Source organism: Ochotona curzoniae, unplaced genomic scaffold (assembly GCF_017591425.1).
Source record: "Ochotona curzoniae isolate NIBS_2020 unplaced genomic scaffold, NIBS_Ocur_1.0 contig_2927, whole genome shotgun sequence".
In the NCBI taxonomy this organism is placed as follows: Eukaryota; Metazoa; Chordata; class Mammalia; order Lagomorpha; family Ochotonidae; genus Ochotona; species Ochotona curzoniae.
The window spans coordinates 2,419,563-2,432,754 of NW_024465654.1; the positions used below are offsets into that span (position 1 = coordinate 2,419,563).

Consider the following 13,192-nt stretch of genomic DNA (forward strand, 5'->3'; position numbering starts at 1 on the left):
ATCGTTTGACCACAAATGCAATGCCCATAAAAGAAGGTAATTTCAAGAGTAAGGGATCAACTGAAAATCTTATAATTCCAAGTACAAGCCTGTTTTCCCTTGTTTTCTCCCCAGAGGGAATCAAAGCCAAGTGTAGTCATTTGTTCTCTCTACCACTCATAAAACCAGGAAGAAGAGCAAAAAAAAACTAAAATTAACCCATGGCTCAAAGGCCCATACGACCTTGATGTCACATAGTGTTACATAGTGTTACCACATTCATCAATTTTTCTGATTTTTTAAGTGTGATTTGTAAGCTGGCCAAAGAGCTGAGCGGGCTCTCGATCAAACCACTGGAAAACTAGGCCTGGGTTTTATCTGCTGATATACACAGTGACTCAGTCATGGGGACCTTGCTACAAAACCTGTGTGTCCTTAGGAGCTACTGTGGAATTAACAGCCTTAAGGACTCAATCTAACACTCCCATAGCATTCTGAAAACAGCATTCTGGAACTGGGGCATGTTTATCCAAATTCTATACCAATTCTGACTCAATATTGACCCTGGTAAGTCTCTTGTCCTCTATGTGTCCATTTGTAATTGGAGGTGATAATTCCTTACACCCCTACCTTCTCTTCAAGCTAGGAAGCTATTGCTTTTATTAAATATTTATTTTTATCTGAAAGGCAGATTTTTACAGTGAGAGGAGAGATAGAGAGGTCTTCCATCTGCTGATTCACTTCTCAAATGGCCACAAGGGCTGAAGCTAAACTGATTTAAAGCTGGGAACCAGGAACCTCCTACATGAGTGCAGAAGCCCAGGTACTTGGGCATTCTCCCAGGCCCTAAGGAGGGAGCTGGAATCCATGTGGAGCAGCCAGGACATACCTGGCACCCATATGAAATGCCAACACTGCAGGAAAAGGATTAATGTATTATCCCACCATACCAGCCCTGATAAAACTTATTAGTTCACTTATGCTGACCCCCAGATGCAGACACAGAAGTTCATAGCTTCCTCCATGGTATTCCCATCACATACTGTGCATGTCTCTCTCACAGCACCTGACACGTTATCTCATAATTATCTGTTTATACTTTGGTCTGCATGGCTGAACTAAGAGTCCCATGAGGGCAGAAGTTAGGTCAAATACATCTTGGCAGCTTTCTGTTTCTATAACATCATTTGATACGTGGCAGGTGCTCGGCAAGTGTTTTTTGAATGCCACGTCGAAAAGACAAATTTGTGAATACTATTCAACAACAACGACACAAGGTCAATGATGTTTGACTTTGAGACATATCACACACCCGAAACTTTCAGAGTGATAACAGAGGACTTCCAGTGATCTTCCAACAATCTACACACCATCCCCCAAATAACCTTTCCCCGTGAAAGACTCTGCAGTTTACAAAAATTCTGCAAGATAAATCATATTATCCCCCACCCAGCATAAAACAACAAATTTAAGTCATTTGTCACAAACTCATGAAGTCAGGAATTTAATAGCAACACTGCTGTGGGACTACCAGGCCAAGCATTTTGAAATTAATTCACTAAATCAAATAAACCAAGTAGAATATGCAAGGCAGACTGCTCAGACTCACTGTCTTGGGAGTCTACGCTATGGGTGTAGATAATAAGCGAGAGACTGAGTGTGATGGGACCTCCCAGGAGACTGTGTAGGGCAGTGATGCTGAGTCTAGAGCAGGACATTCAGGTGAAGAGAACAGCATGAGCAAAAGGAATGAAAACAGAGGTCACATCAACAGAAAGAGAAGTGAAATGGGAAAAAGGAGACAGAAATGGACATACAGGCCTTCATCTGGTGACCATCTAAATAGAACTGGTGAGAGAACCATGACTAAACACTGATGACTACTAGATCCATGTACAGAGGAAATGGGGGTGGTGCATAAAGGAAGGACTTCAGCAGCTAGCACCTAACAATGTGGAAGAAGATAAAGGACCCAAAGAAAGAAAGATGGTGATGTCCAAGAGGTAGAAAGACAACAGAAGTAGTTTAACACATCTGCACCTTCTCAGATAGCAGCTCCCAGTCAGTGGAAGTTCAGTGGTGATGGCTTAGAAGACAACTAAGGAAAGATCATGGAATGCGGGCAAGACGAAGTCACCAGGAACACCTGAGGGAGACATCTCAGTCGACGAAGCAGGCTGTGACATGTTGAGGGTCGGGTTAACGGAATTGAGACGCAAAGACACTGTTTATTTTAGCATTAATCAACTGATTCATTAGAACTCATTATGTTAGGTGACTGTTCAAAACTACTGGAAACTGTGACCAGAGAGACAGCTGAATTACCAGGACACAAAGGAGGAGACGGGACAGGGAATGGAGGCGAGTGGCAGGCTGCAATGTTAGCAGCAGCTGGGAAGAGCCCCAGCCCCACAAGTAGGAAGCCAGTACTGGGCTCCTGGAGACCTATGTCATGGTGGCCAGCAGTTCACAGCTCCCAAGTGGGAGTTGAGCTGTGTTTGCTGCCCACCAAAGGTAGCAAGGGCAGGGCCAGGAGTGAGGTCAGGCAGGGTTCTTACCCATGGTGTTGTTGGCTCGAGAACAGGTTGTGCGCTTCAGAATCTCGTGCACCTGAAAGTTGACAACAGAGTAGTGAGCATGTTGAACTCCAGCGTCACTGTCCTAGGCCTGGACGCCCACACACCATCCCAGAAAAGGAGAATCAATGCAAGCATGTGCCAACTCGGGCACCATGCATACCAAGTCCACACATTTGAACACACATACTTGTGCGCATGGACGCACACACCCCAAGGACCAAACAAAGGAGGCGCTGGTGCTGTAAACCGACTGCAGGTAAGGATGGTAAGCAAAGCTATGTGGAGAGCAGACTTTGAGGGACCCCTGCATGGCTGGGGTGGACTGAAGGCTTGACTCAAGGAACTAACAATGTGCCAAGTGCCAAGTTGGGAACCCCCGGGAAGGTGTAGTTCTCCCTTCAAGACAGGGGAGGCCACCCCTATCTCCCCAGTCTTGAGCATTGCTGGCTAGCCGTTGAGCAAGTACAGGATGTGGGGCCAACAGCAGCAGATTCCTAAGCACAAGAGGCAATGGCAAGAAGGGCTATCTGTGGCCATTGGTGCTACTATTTATCAGCAGGATTTTTCTCCCAACCGTTTTACTGCCTAAACAGAACATATCCTGGGCTTCCTCTGTCACTCCGGTCAGACAGCAGTTCTGGGCAGGTTGCTAGGATGCCTGCCTAATGGACAAGTGCATTGTACAGAAACCCTTAGCTGTGGGAGAGACCCCACTTCCCATAGGGAAGGAAGGGATGCTCACTGCAGAAGATTCAGGAGCACAGGTAGTCAATAGAAACCTTTGGGCCAAGCAGCCTCCTAATGGGCCCCAAGCTGCCCTGGGACCTACAGGTGGGCTGCTCAGACGCCAACAAAGACACAGACATAGATGTGGCCCAAAGCAGTGCTGACCGCAGAACAAGACTCAAGACTCTTTTTCTCCCTTTTCACAATGTGGCCTGGATGGAGGGAAGGAGAGGAAGGGAGGGAAGAAATTTCAGGGAAAGAAGACATGTTATTGCATCATCATTTACATGCCGTATTCCAGCCACAGGCTCAGAGCGGGTGGGAAATAAATAACTTCCAGCAGCAAGAGGCCCCAGAGTGTTTAATTTTGCGTATAATACAGTACCATAATTCAGCAGCAAATAATAATTGGGAACAGCATGGATATGGGCTTGTATTGTTTAAGAGGCACTTTGCAATTATCGGGTAATCTCCACAACACCCTATAACTCCCCCACAGTCATGAGACTGTGAGACTTCATTGGCTTGTAATAACATCAACCAGGAAAATGCCAAGTTTATGCCTCTTTTCATGGAAAGACAAAAAGAAATCAGATGCTCATTTTAAGTCTTTCTATAGCACGGGATTAAGGGACATGAGAGATTGTCTTGTGTGTCCTGCAGTCAATAGTTAAGGACAGGCTTACACCATGACTACGGTGTTCTGTAACTTCATGGCACCTGTCCCTTCTCAGCCTTCTTATCTTTCTCATCACACTACAGGTTGGGAGGTCCTTCTAGATGTGGAATCTTTATTCCCCCTCCTGTATCAGTTGTTGCACTTTCCACACAAGGGCAAGAGTGAGTTTCTGGCATTCCTGGGGCCCTGTTTCTCCACTGGGTCTTGGGCTGAATGACCTCCAGGTCTGGAAAATGACTTCATCAGGGACAGGACATGCTGTCTAGGTCAGGTTGGGTCTGCAGGGACTCGAGATATCTACAGATTTTTATTATAACTCTTACAAAATGCAAAAGCTTGATATGACAGGCAAAATGTACACATGAAAAAGGAGATCATGAATACTGATTTTCTATCGCATGGGCTCACAGTTTCGTTCTTGAAAAGACTGCTAACTTTTAGCACTTTCTGTGATAGAAATGCACATGACCTCTTGGCACGACAGCTAGAAGAAAGGAAAACACATAACCAACCACGGTGCTCCAGCAAGGCACGAGTTCCAGTCCTTGCTCTGACACTACTCTGTGACGTTTGCTTTCCGATGCACTGCTTCTCACAGCCCACATTTCCTCAATTGTGAAGGACATATTTCAAGTGCCCAATGACTCTAACATTTCCTGTTTTTGTGATCCCAAGAAGAACTTTTCTGAAGAACCCGTAAAAAGAAGATACTCCTCACACACTAGCACACGAGCTGTTTGCTGCTGCTGCTTCTGCTACTGGGCTGAGGAAGCTCCTGGATATGCCATTTGGTTGCTAGGCAGCATTAAGCAAATAATGAGGAGAGATATTAGAAAGGGGAAAAGGATGCTCTGGCAGCTGAATCCCCAACTTTGCCTCAACCTCTTGCTTACTCAATTAGTAGCACATCCAACTACTTACAATGCGACTGCGGGTAGCATTATCAAAGAAGGTGTCCTTTTCCTGGATATTGTACCTGGAGACAGACAATAGAGAGCAGACAATAAACTCAGGCCATCATCCTTGCCCTGAAACCAGCGTGCATACCTCCACCCCCAGCTGGGTTCAGGGCAAACCTGAGAAAAGCTACACAGCAAGTTTAGAAGGTAATGCCACTCACACACACCTGCAGGGTTTGTGCCTTCCAATCCATTAATTCTGAAATCTTATCAAAGAATTCTACCACATAGGATAAAGTCCAGAGCAGAAAACTGCACTGAGAAATGCTTGTTAAATTATTTATATTAAATATTATGGAGATATAAAGCAATTCTAAAGTTGATATGTCAGATTATCACCCAATCATTAAAAAGCAAAAATTCTGCTATTTACAGATTGTACTGTGATTGAAAAAATATTATACCAGGTTAAGCTTTCAAAATGAAACTATATATTATATGAAATACACATACAGTTGGCTAGACATAAAAAGCATTTAATGAGTCTAGTATTAGGATGTTGGAATTATAATCCCTTTTGTTTTCTGAAATTTAATTTCAGGTTATCATTGTCATCTCATCAGTAAGATATCAAGTTTAATTGGGCAAGATTTGAATCTGGTATGAACTTGAAACATTGAACTTGTACTCAGAAAATGTCCCTGTGGAGTGAGATTGTGCTTAGGGCCCTGTGCAAGAGGCCAAGAAATGAATGAAATCCTCTGCCAGCTCCCCCACGAGCCACCAGTTCCCGGGGGAAGGTGTCTACAAGTAATGGATACAAAGCAGAAGATGACAACACAGCTCTCTGCAAAGACTGCTCAGGGCACACAGCTAGTCGGGAAGAACACAGTGTTCACAAAGTGCAGGTGCTTATCCACTGGACTTGGAGGGCAGCATAAATGAAAGGAATGAAGGTGTGTTGAGGTCGAGGCCACACGTTCAGAGGCTGGAGCCAGCATGCGTGAAGGGCCCAGGCAAGGGGAAGCTTAGACGAAGCCAGCTGCAGGAAAAGCAGCAGCACAAGGGACAGCAGGCCAGTGGCCGTGTGACCGTGGACAGGTCCCAGAGCTCAGTTTCCTCCCCATCAGAGAAGGGTGGCCATAGCTGGCTGGCCCTGCACAATCAGGTGTGAGGATTCAGTGATGGGAGGGCGGTGTATGCAAAAGAAAAACATACACAGGTGTATGAAATTATCCCCTAACATACCAGCAAGACCACTGCCCTGTGAATGCCATCTCCTCAAGAGAACAGGTCCTGCCTTCTCTGTCTTCTCATGCCCTGCCTTCCCCTCTCTCATCCAACTTCTTAGCATTCCTGATGGTTACCCATTTTCTCAGAATCCCTGCTTGGTTGCCACATCTCCCACTTCCCAGCCATGGTTCCCTCTCTTTCCTGTGAAGCGTTTTTATTCATCCACTCAGGTGGGGCACAGGGAGGAAGCCTGAGCAAGCAACTGGGGATAGAGAAGTCCAGAAGCTTCTTTCACCTTCTCTGTGGCTTATCACATTAAGTGAAAACATATCAAGTGAAGAAGTGGGCAGCACAGTTTCCCCACAGGTGTCTGTTTTACACAGAGTCCAAGTTTATGAGCTGCTCCGTGGTTCTCCATCCATCATGCAAAATGACACTTGGCAGGTTCTTCCCTGGACATACACCAAGGATATTTGGGCAAATCGCATGTGCAGAAGGGGATTTCCAAGCACAGAGGCTATTTCAGCACCAGAGCCTGATTCCTCTCCTCTCTCCCAAGCATCGGGCACCCACTTTGTGAGCCCCAGAACTAAGGCACACAGTGACTTCAGCGTCCATTAACACTCCCTCTCACATCCTGGTCGAGCCGCTTCCATACTCACAGGTACATTTTCTCCCTGGAAAATGGGTAGGAGAGGTTTTTCATGTGGTTGTTGCTGTGCTCTGGAACTCGGGGCTGCAGCGGTGAGCTCAACTTCTGCAGAATCGCATTGAACGTCTTGGCGATGCTGCCTCCTGCCTTGATTTCATACATCTGTGAAAAGCAAAGCCAAAGGTCTGAGGAGAAGAGCGACTTCACAGCTAAAGTTCATGGGATACAGCTTCCTGGGAGGGGAAACACACAAAGAGAGGAGGAACCTGAGGGTCACAAGAAGACTTTCATTTCCCCCATTGCTTCACTGCCTTCCAAAGGACTCTGAATTGTTCAACAGAGGTGAGCAATATAGGCCCAAAAGTGTGGAGTCCCAACTTACTCGAGCACTTTACCATTGTAAGAAAAACTGAAGATCAACTACATTGTAATCACCATAGGAGGTGCTTGGCCCACATCAGCTCCAGTGCTCACAGAAACTCAGCTAAGAAGGTGATCTTACTATCACGCTGTGATGAAAACATAGTGGCTCAGATGGGTGAGTCAACAATCCACATAGTTTGGAGTAATTCATGTCAAATCAATCCAATGGCTGTGACCTACAATGACATCATGCTTCCACACACGTATCATCCATCATCGCTTTATTTGGATGTTTTCTTAGGAACTATCTGTGTTTTTTCCATGAGTTTGCTTTGAAAATATTATTGAATGAGGAAGAGCTAGAATACCAAAATCATCACTAATGTCTATAGCACAAACAGTTAGGTATCATGCACAACACTCTTCGCATACTCTTCTGCACACACCTGCATACTCTTCTGCATTTTGGTCTAACTTGCATGTAATAACTGAGACCCAGAAATTGCAAAAATGTGAGACAATAGTGATGGGCACAATTTTGTAAGCAAATGCTGCTTTCTAAATGTAAAATCTCTGTTCCAATAATCCTTGAACATGGGTGGGCTCTGTGGCCACCTGACCTGTAGGAACCCCCCGTACCAATTTCATTCTTAAGGAGCGTGATCAGCTACTGCCTTAGTTTGCCATGTTCCCTTGGACATTCATCCGTGTGGAAAAAAAAAATCCCAAGAGCACTCAGAGAAGGAAAAGCACTTCACAAAACCCAAGCATCTAGCTCCCTGCCCAGTGGTAAGCCTGTGAAACCTCTTGCACTGCTCTATCCTCTTCAAGCTCAACATCACCAGGTGACCCCAAGCAGCACCACATGGGGCAGAGGGATCACCCCCGCTCTGTTCAAGTTCCTAACCAAGAAGTCACGTGATAGAATAAAAAATGACTTTAGCTTTAAGATTCTAAATTGGAGCTAATTTATCACTCTGCAATAGATCATTGTAACACAAGCCAGCATATAGAGAGCCCAACTTGAAAGCCTATTTTCTACTCTATCACGACAGCCTCACGTTGCAGGAGTCTAGAGGGGCAGAAAGACATGGATGAAATACTTAACACGACAGACAGAGATAAATGCCACCAAAAATACACCAAGTGCTTTGAAGTTTCAAAGAAAGGGGAAAGCACATCCCATGGAGGAATCAGCAAAAGGTTTCATAGAGGGAGCTGCATTTCAGTGGGATTTCACAGAGAGTAACTCTTTTTGCTATAATTTTGCTCTTTAATAAAAATCATTAAAAGTAGAAGGGGGAAAAGAATCTTTTCCATTCAACAACTAAAATATAATCACAGTGGATTTCCTCTCAGCATTTCCTTTATATTTTATGTAATATGAGTCATGAAATCAACACAATCAAAACAATTGAACAAATCAAAACCAGGAAAGTATGTTAAGAGTTTCCTTTCACTTTCAACCTAGCTCCCTCCTCCTCTCCAAAGGAAATCTCTATTAACAACAGTTTGGAAAATGTTTTATTCCCAGTGTTTTCATACGCATGTAAGGGTGCTTCCCAAAGTTCGCTGAAAATGGAATTAAACAGTTTATTTTGGGCCAGACAAGAAAAGTACCTAGTTCTTTTTTTCTACAATATGCATTTTCCATGAACTATTTGAACATTTCTCAAACAACTGGAACCTTTTCAAGACCATAATGATCACGGTCCACATATTGTTCTGTATTTGATCATGTTCATGTAGCAGCATACAATGGGTACTTTTCAGGTTGGTTCCTGTGAAGTTACCTCGGTGGGTGTCTGCCATTACACAGTAGACATGAAGCCCAGTTTATTTAGCAATTTTCCAAGTAATGGGCATTCATTTCACTCACTTTATTTTCAATATAGGCCTTACAACGTTTTGATCACAGCAAGATGAACATTACTTTATAAATGTTTTTAAGAGGAAAAAAAGGCTCAAACACATATAGGCAAACACATTTCAAGCAAACAGAAAGGTAGACAAATTCAAGCTGGGTTTAAAGAAGATCAAATAAACTGGTTTCCCAGGAGTATTAGGCCCTGCTGGGATTTGAACACTGACAGTTGTGGCACAAGGGCAAACTGGGACCAGCATGTAGAAGTCCTGCCACATAGGGCAATGACAAGTGAGTAAAGGCTGAGAACATGACAAAACTGGGACTCTGAATTGAGAAGCTAATTGAGTGAAGTTGTGGAAGAAGAGTGAGGCTGCCATCTAAAATTAAGGAGCCTGCTTATTGCTAGTGGCATGGACCATTTATTAAGCTGTGTGCTTGGCTCTCATTGGACTTCAGTGTCCATCTTGAAAATCCACTGCAAAGCCAAAAGAAGCTAAAGATCTGAACCAAGATCAGACAGACAAGGTAGACAAGCTAATAGCTGGGCTCTGCCCTCCAGACCAGCTATGGTTATTTCTTCTTTATCCCCTTTCTCCACTGGCCACCACATTTCCAACCCCAGCAGTCACTGGAATCCCCCACAGCTTCTGTTGCTTAGTCTTGCCAAATTGAACAAATAAAAATACAGTAGATGCACTTAAAATTGAATTTCAAATAAACTATGAACATCATTTTAGTGTAAGTGTTCCATGGAATCCTTTGGATATACTTAGACTAAAGAAAGTTATAAGACAACGATTCTTAGTGTCAACACTCCCACACAGTACTAGAGCATGTACTTATCATTTTTTAAAATTATCATCAAAATTTTACTAGCTTCCAATATTCTATCCAGCAACCCACTCTTGTTCACCTCCACAATGAAATCAAACAAATATTACTTACACACACACACACACGCAAAACAAACTGATCGTGTTCCCTTTCTGCTAACAAGCCTTCAATGACAGGGATGGTGTTTGGCACTGTGACTTAAATGCTGCTTTCCTTGCCCGTATTCATCAGAGTGCCTGCTTCAGATTCAGGCTACTCCACTTCCAATCCAGCTTCTTAGTTATATACATCCTGGGAGGCAGCCAACGTCGGTTCAAGTACCTGGGCACTTTCCATTCAGGGGGGACACCTACATGGAGTTTTAGATTCCTGACTTTGGCTGGGCCCAGCCCTGCATGTTGTAGGCATTTGCAGGGGTGAACCGATGAACGAAAGAGCTCTCTTTGATTGTCTCTTTGATGACCTCCCTGTCTTTCAAATAAAATAAAAATAAACTTTTAAAAAGATATTTAAGCCTTCAGAAGTTTCCCATGACTGTTAGAACAGAGACTAACATTCTCTACACAGCCCATGGGACCCCACAGGCTCTCGACTTCTACCCTGCTCCACCGTCCCAGGTTCTGTTTCCCCAGCACACAGAGTCCTGCACACCCTTCATCTCCTCCATCCCTTCACCAGCTCTGTTCACACTTAAGGTCTCATTCAATCATAACTTCTGGGTAAGGGTTCTCCTGGCTTCCAGACAAGGTCAAGTCTCACCTTCACAGTTCTCCGTGGGCCCAAATTGCTCTTTTACAGCGCTTATCACAGTTGTGATTTTACTTATATTGGACAAACAACCAGCCACAGCTCCACAAGGACAGAACACTGTTGCAAATGTTCCCCATTTCTGAATGAAGGGATGACCTTGGGAGAAACAGCACTGACCACAGCAGCTTCCATCTTGGGGTAGCGTAGGTTGGTGCCCCAATAGCCCTAAGATAACCAGCCTCATTGGAAATCAACCAGCCTGGGGAAAGATGTCAAAAGAGTAAAGTCTCTGCTGGCTGACAGGCTTCTCTGCCCATCTCCTCTGGAGCCCAGGACCAGTAAGGACTCAGGGCAGACTGACAACCTCACAATTAGCTCCAGTAGGAGGTTAGCCAAAGACCTCCAAGACACAATTTGGCCATGGATGCAATGGCTCACTTAGAGACATTAGCTGAAGGAGTAAGATCCTGGGCTTTGTCTTTAGTGGAACCAGGAATAAAATCAGGATACATTTCCACAGTTTCTTGATGGGCAGTGCTACAGATGACAGAAAACAATGTCATTGTCACCTTCAGGGGGAAAAAAGGGCTACAGTGGTAAAGACCAGGAACCTCCTGGTGGCAGCTAATCCACAGTCCTGAAGAAGACTGGCCACAAAGAAAGGCCTTCAGTCCAAAACAGCACAGGAGCCAACTGCTGGAAGAGAATTCCCAGATGTCAGGGCCTCTGTAGGGAATGGAGCCAAATGCACATTCATAATAAAACAGCTATAGATCCCCATGGTGCAATACTGTGGACACTAGGCATGGAGGGAAAAGGACCTGCTTTCTTTCTCCACACCTCCACGTTGTACCTACTCCTACATCATCTCCCCCTCCCCACCTCCTTTCCACCTGTATATCCCCTACCTCTCTTTCCCCACAAGACTTAACTATCAACTTACCTCGGAAACTTTCTTTGAACATTTGCTTCCTGTCCTGCTCCCCTACTATGCTGCGAATTAACATCTGCATGATAAAATGCATCATAGTTTACTCACACATCCCTAATTCTTGGGTCTTTTGTCTATCTCCCCAGTAGACTGTGGATCTTGAAAAGCAGGGTCGTTACCCCCAGTGCCTGGTATGCATACAAGTGCCCACTGCATCAATTTCCTGGGTCCGGGTCCTCTCTTACATTAATTGGTTGTGTGACTGATCACTGTCCTCTATTTCTTCATCCCTGCAGAAAGCACTGGGAAACTTGCATTTGCTCTTATGAAGTAATAGGGGCCATGTTTTCCCTTTCAAAAACCAAAGCACCCAGCCAAGATCCAGGAGATAATGGTTTTCAAGGTACTGAACAGCAGACAACACAGGGCTGAGATGAGAATCACACAAGATGAACTCCATGTCTTGACAGCAGATAGGAAAACAAATGGAGTCCAGCCAACTCCCAAAGTTGGGAAGACAGAAACTATGAGTCTAGGCAGGCCAAAGAAACTAGATTTTGCAGGACAGACTCCCCTCCAACTCCCCTCCAAGGGTAGGCAGACACAGTAGGACAGAGCCCCCTCCAAGGGTAGGCAGACACGGTAAGACAGAGCCCCCTCCAAGGGTAGCCAGGCACAGAGATCTGAGAGGTTAGTAGCATGGATGTGAGGAAGCTCAAGTATTTCCAAATCTGGAAGCAACAGGAAATGGCATCTATTCCCAACCATTAGATGGAAAAATTCCATAATTCATGGCGCATTGAATAGAGTACTCAGGTTGACTCAGCTGTGGTGGGTGATTGGCCTTAGGCTAAGTGCTGTCCAACCCACTTAACAAAGCATGAAAAGAGAGAATTGGACTAAATGGCTCTTAAAGTATTGCCCAAGTCTAACATTCCATGACTTCAAAGATTTAACGAAAAAAAAAAACATGCATTCGTGGCACAGGCATTTCTAGGCACCTCTCGGATGCCAACTCCTAAACATGTTAGTTGATTGCTTCAACTACTGAGGAAGCCAGCTGACAATCCCTTCTTCATACAGAATGCCTTGCAGTGTATCCACGGGCATCATGTCCTTGGGTGTCCATGAAAACTCTACAAAGTATGCCCACCAAATAATATCAGCATTTCTACCTTACTGATGAGAAGATGGAAACTCAAGGGCACACAGAATGACAGAACTGGTGGTAGAGTCAGGCCTGAAACTCAGATCTGCTGACTCCTCTAACACCAGCATCCTTTGACAGGGCTCCATGATCAGCCTAGAGAAGGAAGTGACCTGGAGCATCCCTTCCAGCTCCCACCAAACCCAGTGGCTCACACTCTTCAGCAGGATCCAAGAAAAGCAGCCCATCTTCTCTATTAGCAACAGTACAATCAGCAGTGGCACTGTTATTACTGTTATGCTTGGACATCAGAGACTGATGAACATCCTCAGAAATGAGAAGACACATGTTCTTCAGCTGTTCCCCGTTATGCCCTCCCTGGGTACACGATACGCCTTTCATGTGCTTAAAATCATAAATAATTTTTAAAGTATGTTGCTCTTATTTTTTATTCCTGGGCAACAATGTGGTTCTCATAAAACCTTACTCTGGCCTCACGGTCACAGACTAAAGATTTTACTGAGATGCCTTTCTGTCTTACTGCTTTTTTTTC

At 44.7% G+C, this 13,192-nt stretch overlaps 1 protein-coding gene across 2 annotated transcripts in view; it reads right to left on the minus strand.

The window, feature by feature from the left end:
* Window positions 1–13,192, minus strand: part of ANO2 (anoctamin 2) — a 246,767-nt gene that overhangs the window by 183,357 nt on the left and 50,218 nt on the right. For both annotated transcript variants that reach the window (XM_040979008.1, XM_040979007.1), the window contains exons 4-6: window positions 6,758–6,909; window positions 4,885–4,939; window positions 2,538–2,589 (exon numbers count right to left, since the gene is read on the minus strand). In XM_040979008.1, the coding sequence (XP_040834942.1) occupies window positions 2,538–2,589; window positions 4,885–4,939; window positions 6,758–6,909 (259 nt within the window). The remainder of the gene's footprint in view (window positions 1–2,537; window positions 2,590–4,884; window positions 4,940–6,757; window positions 6,910–13,192) is intronic.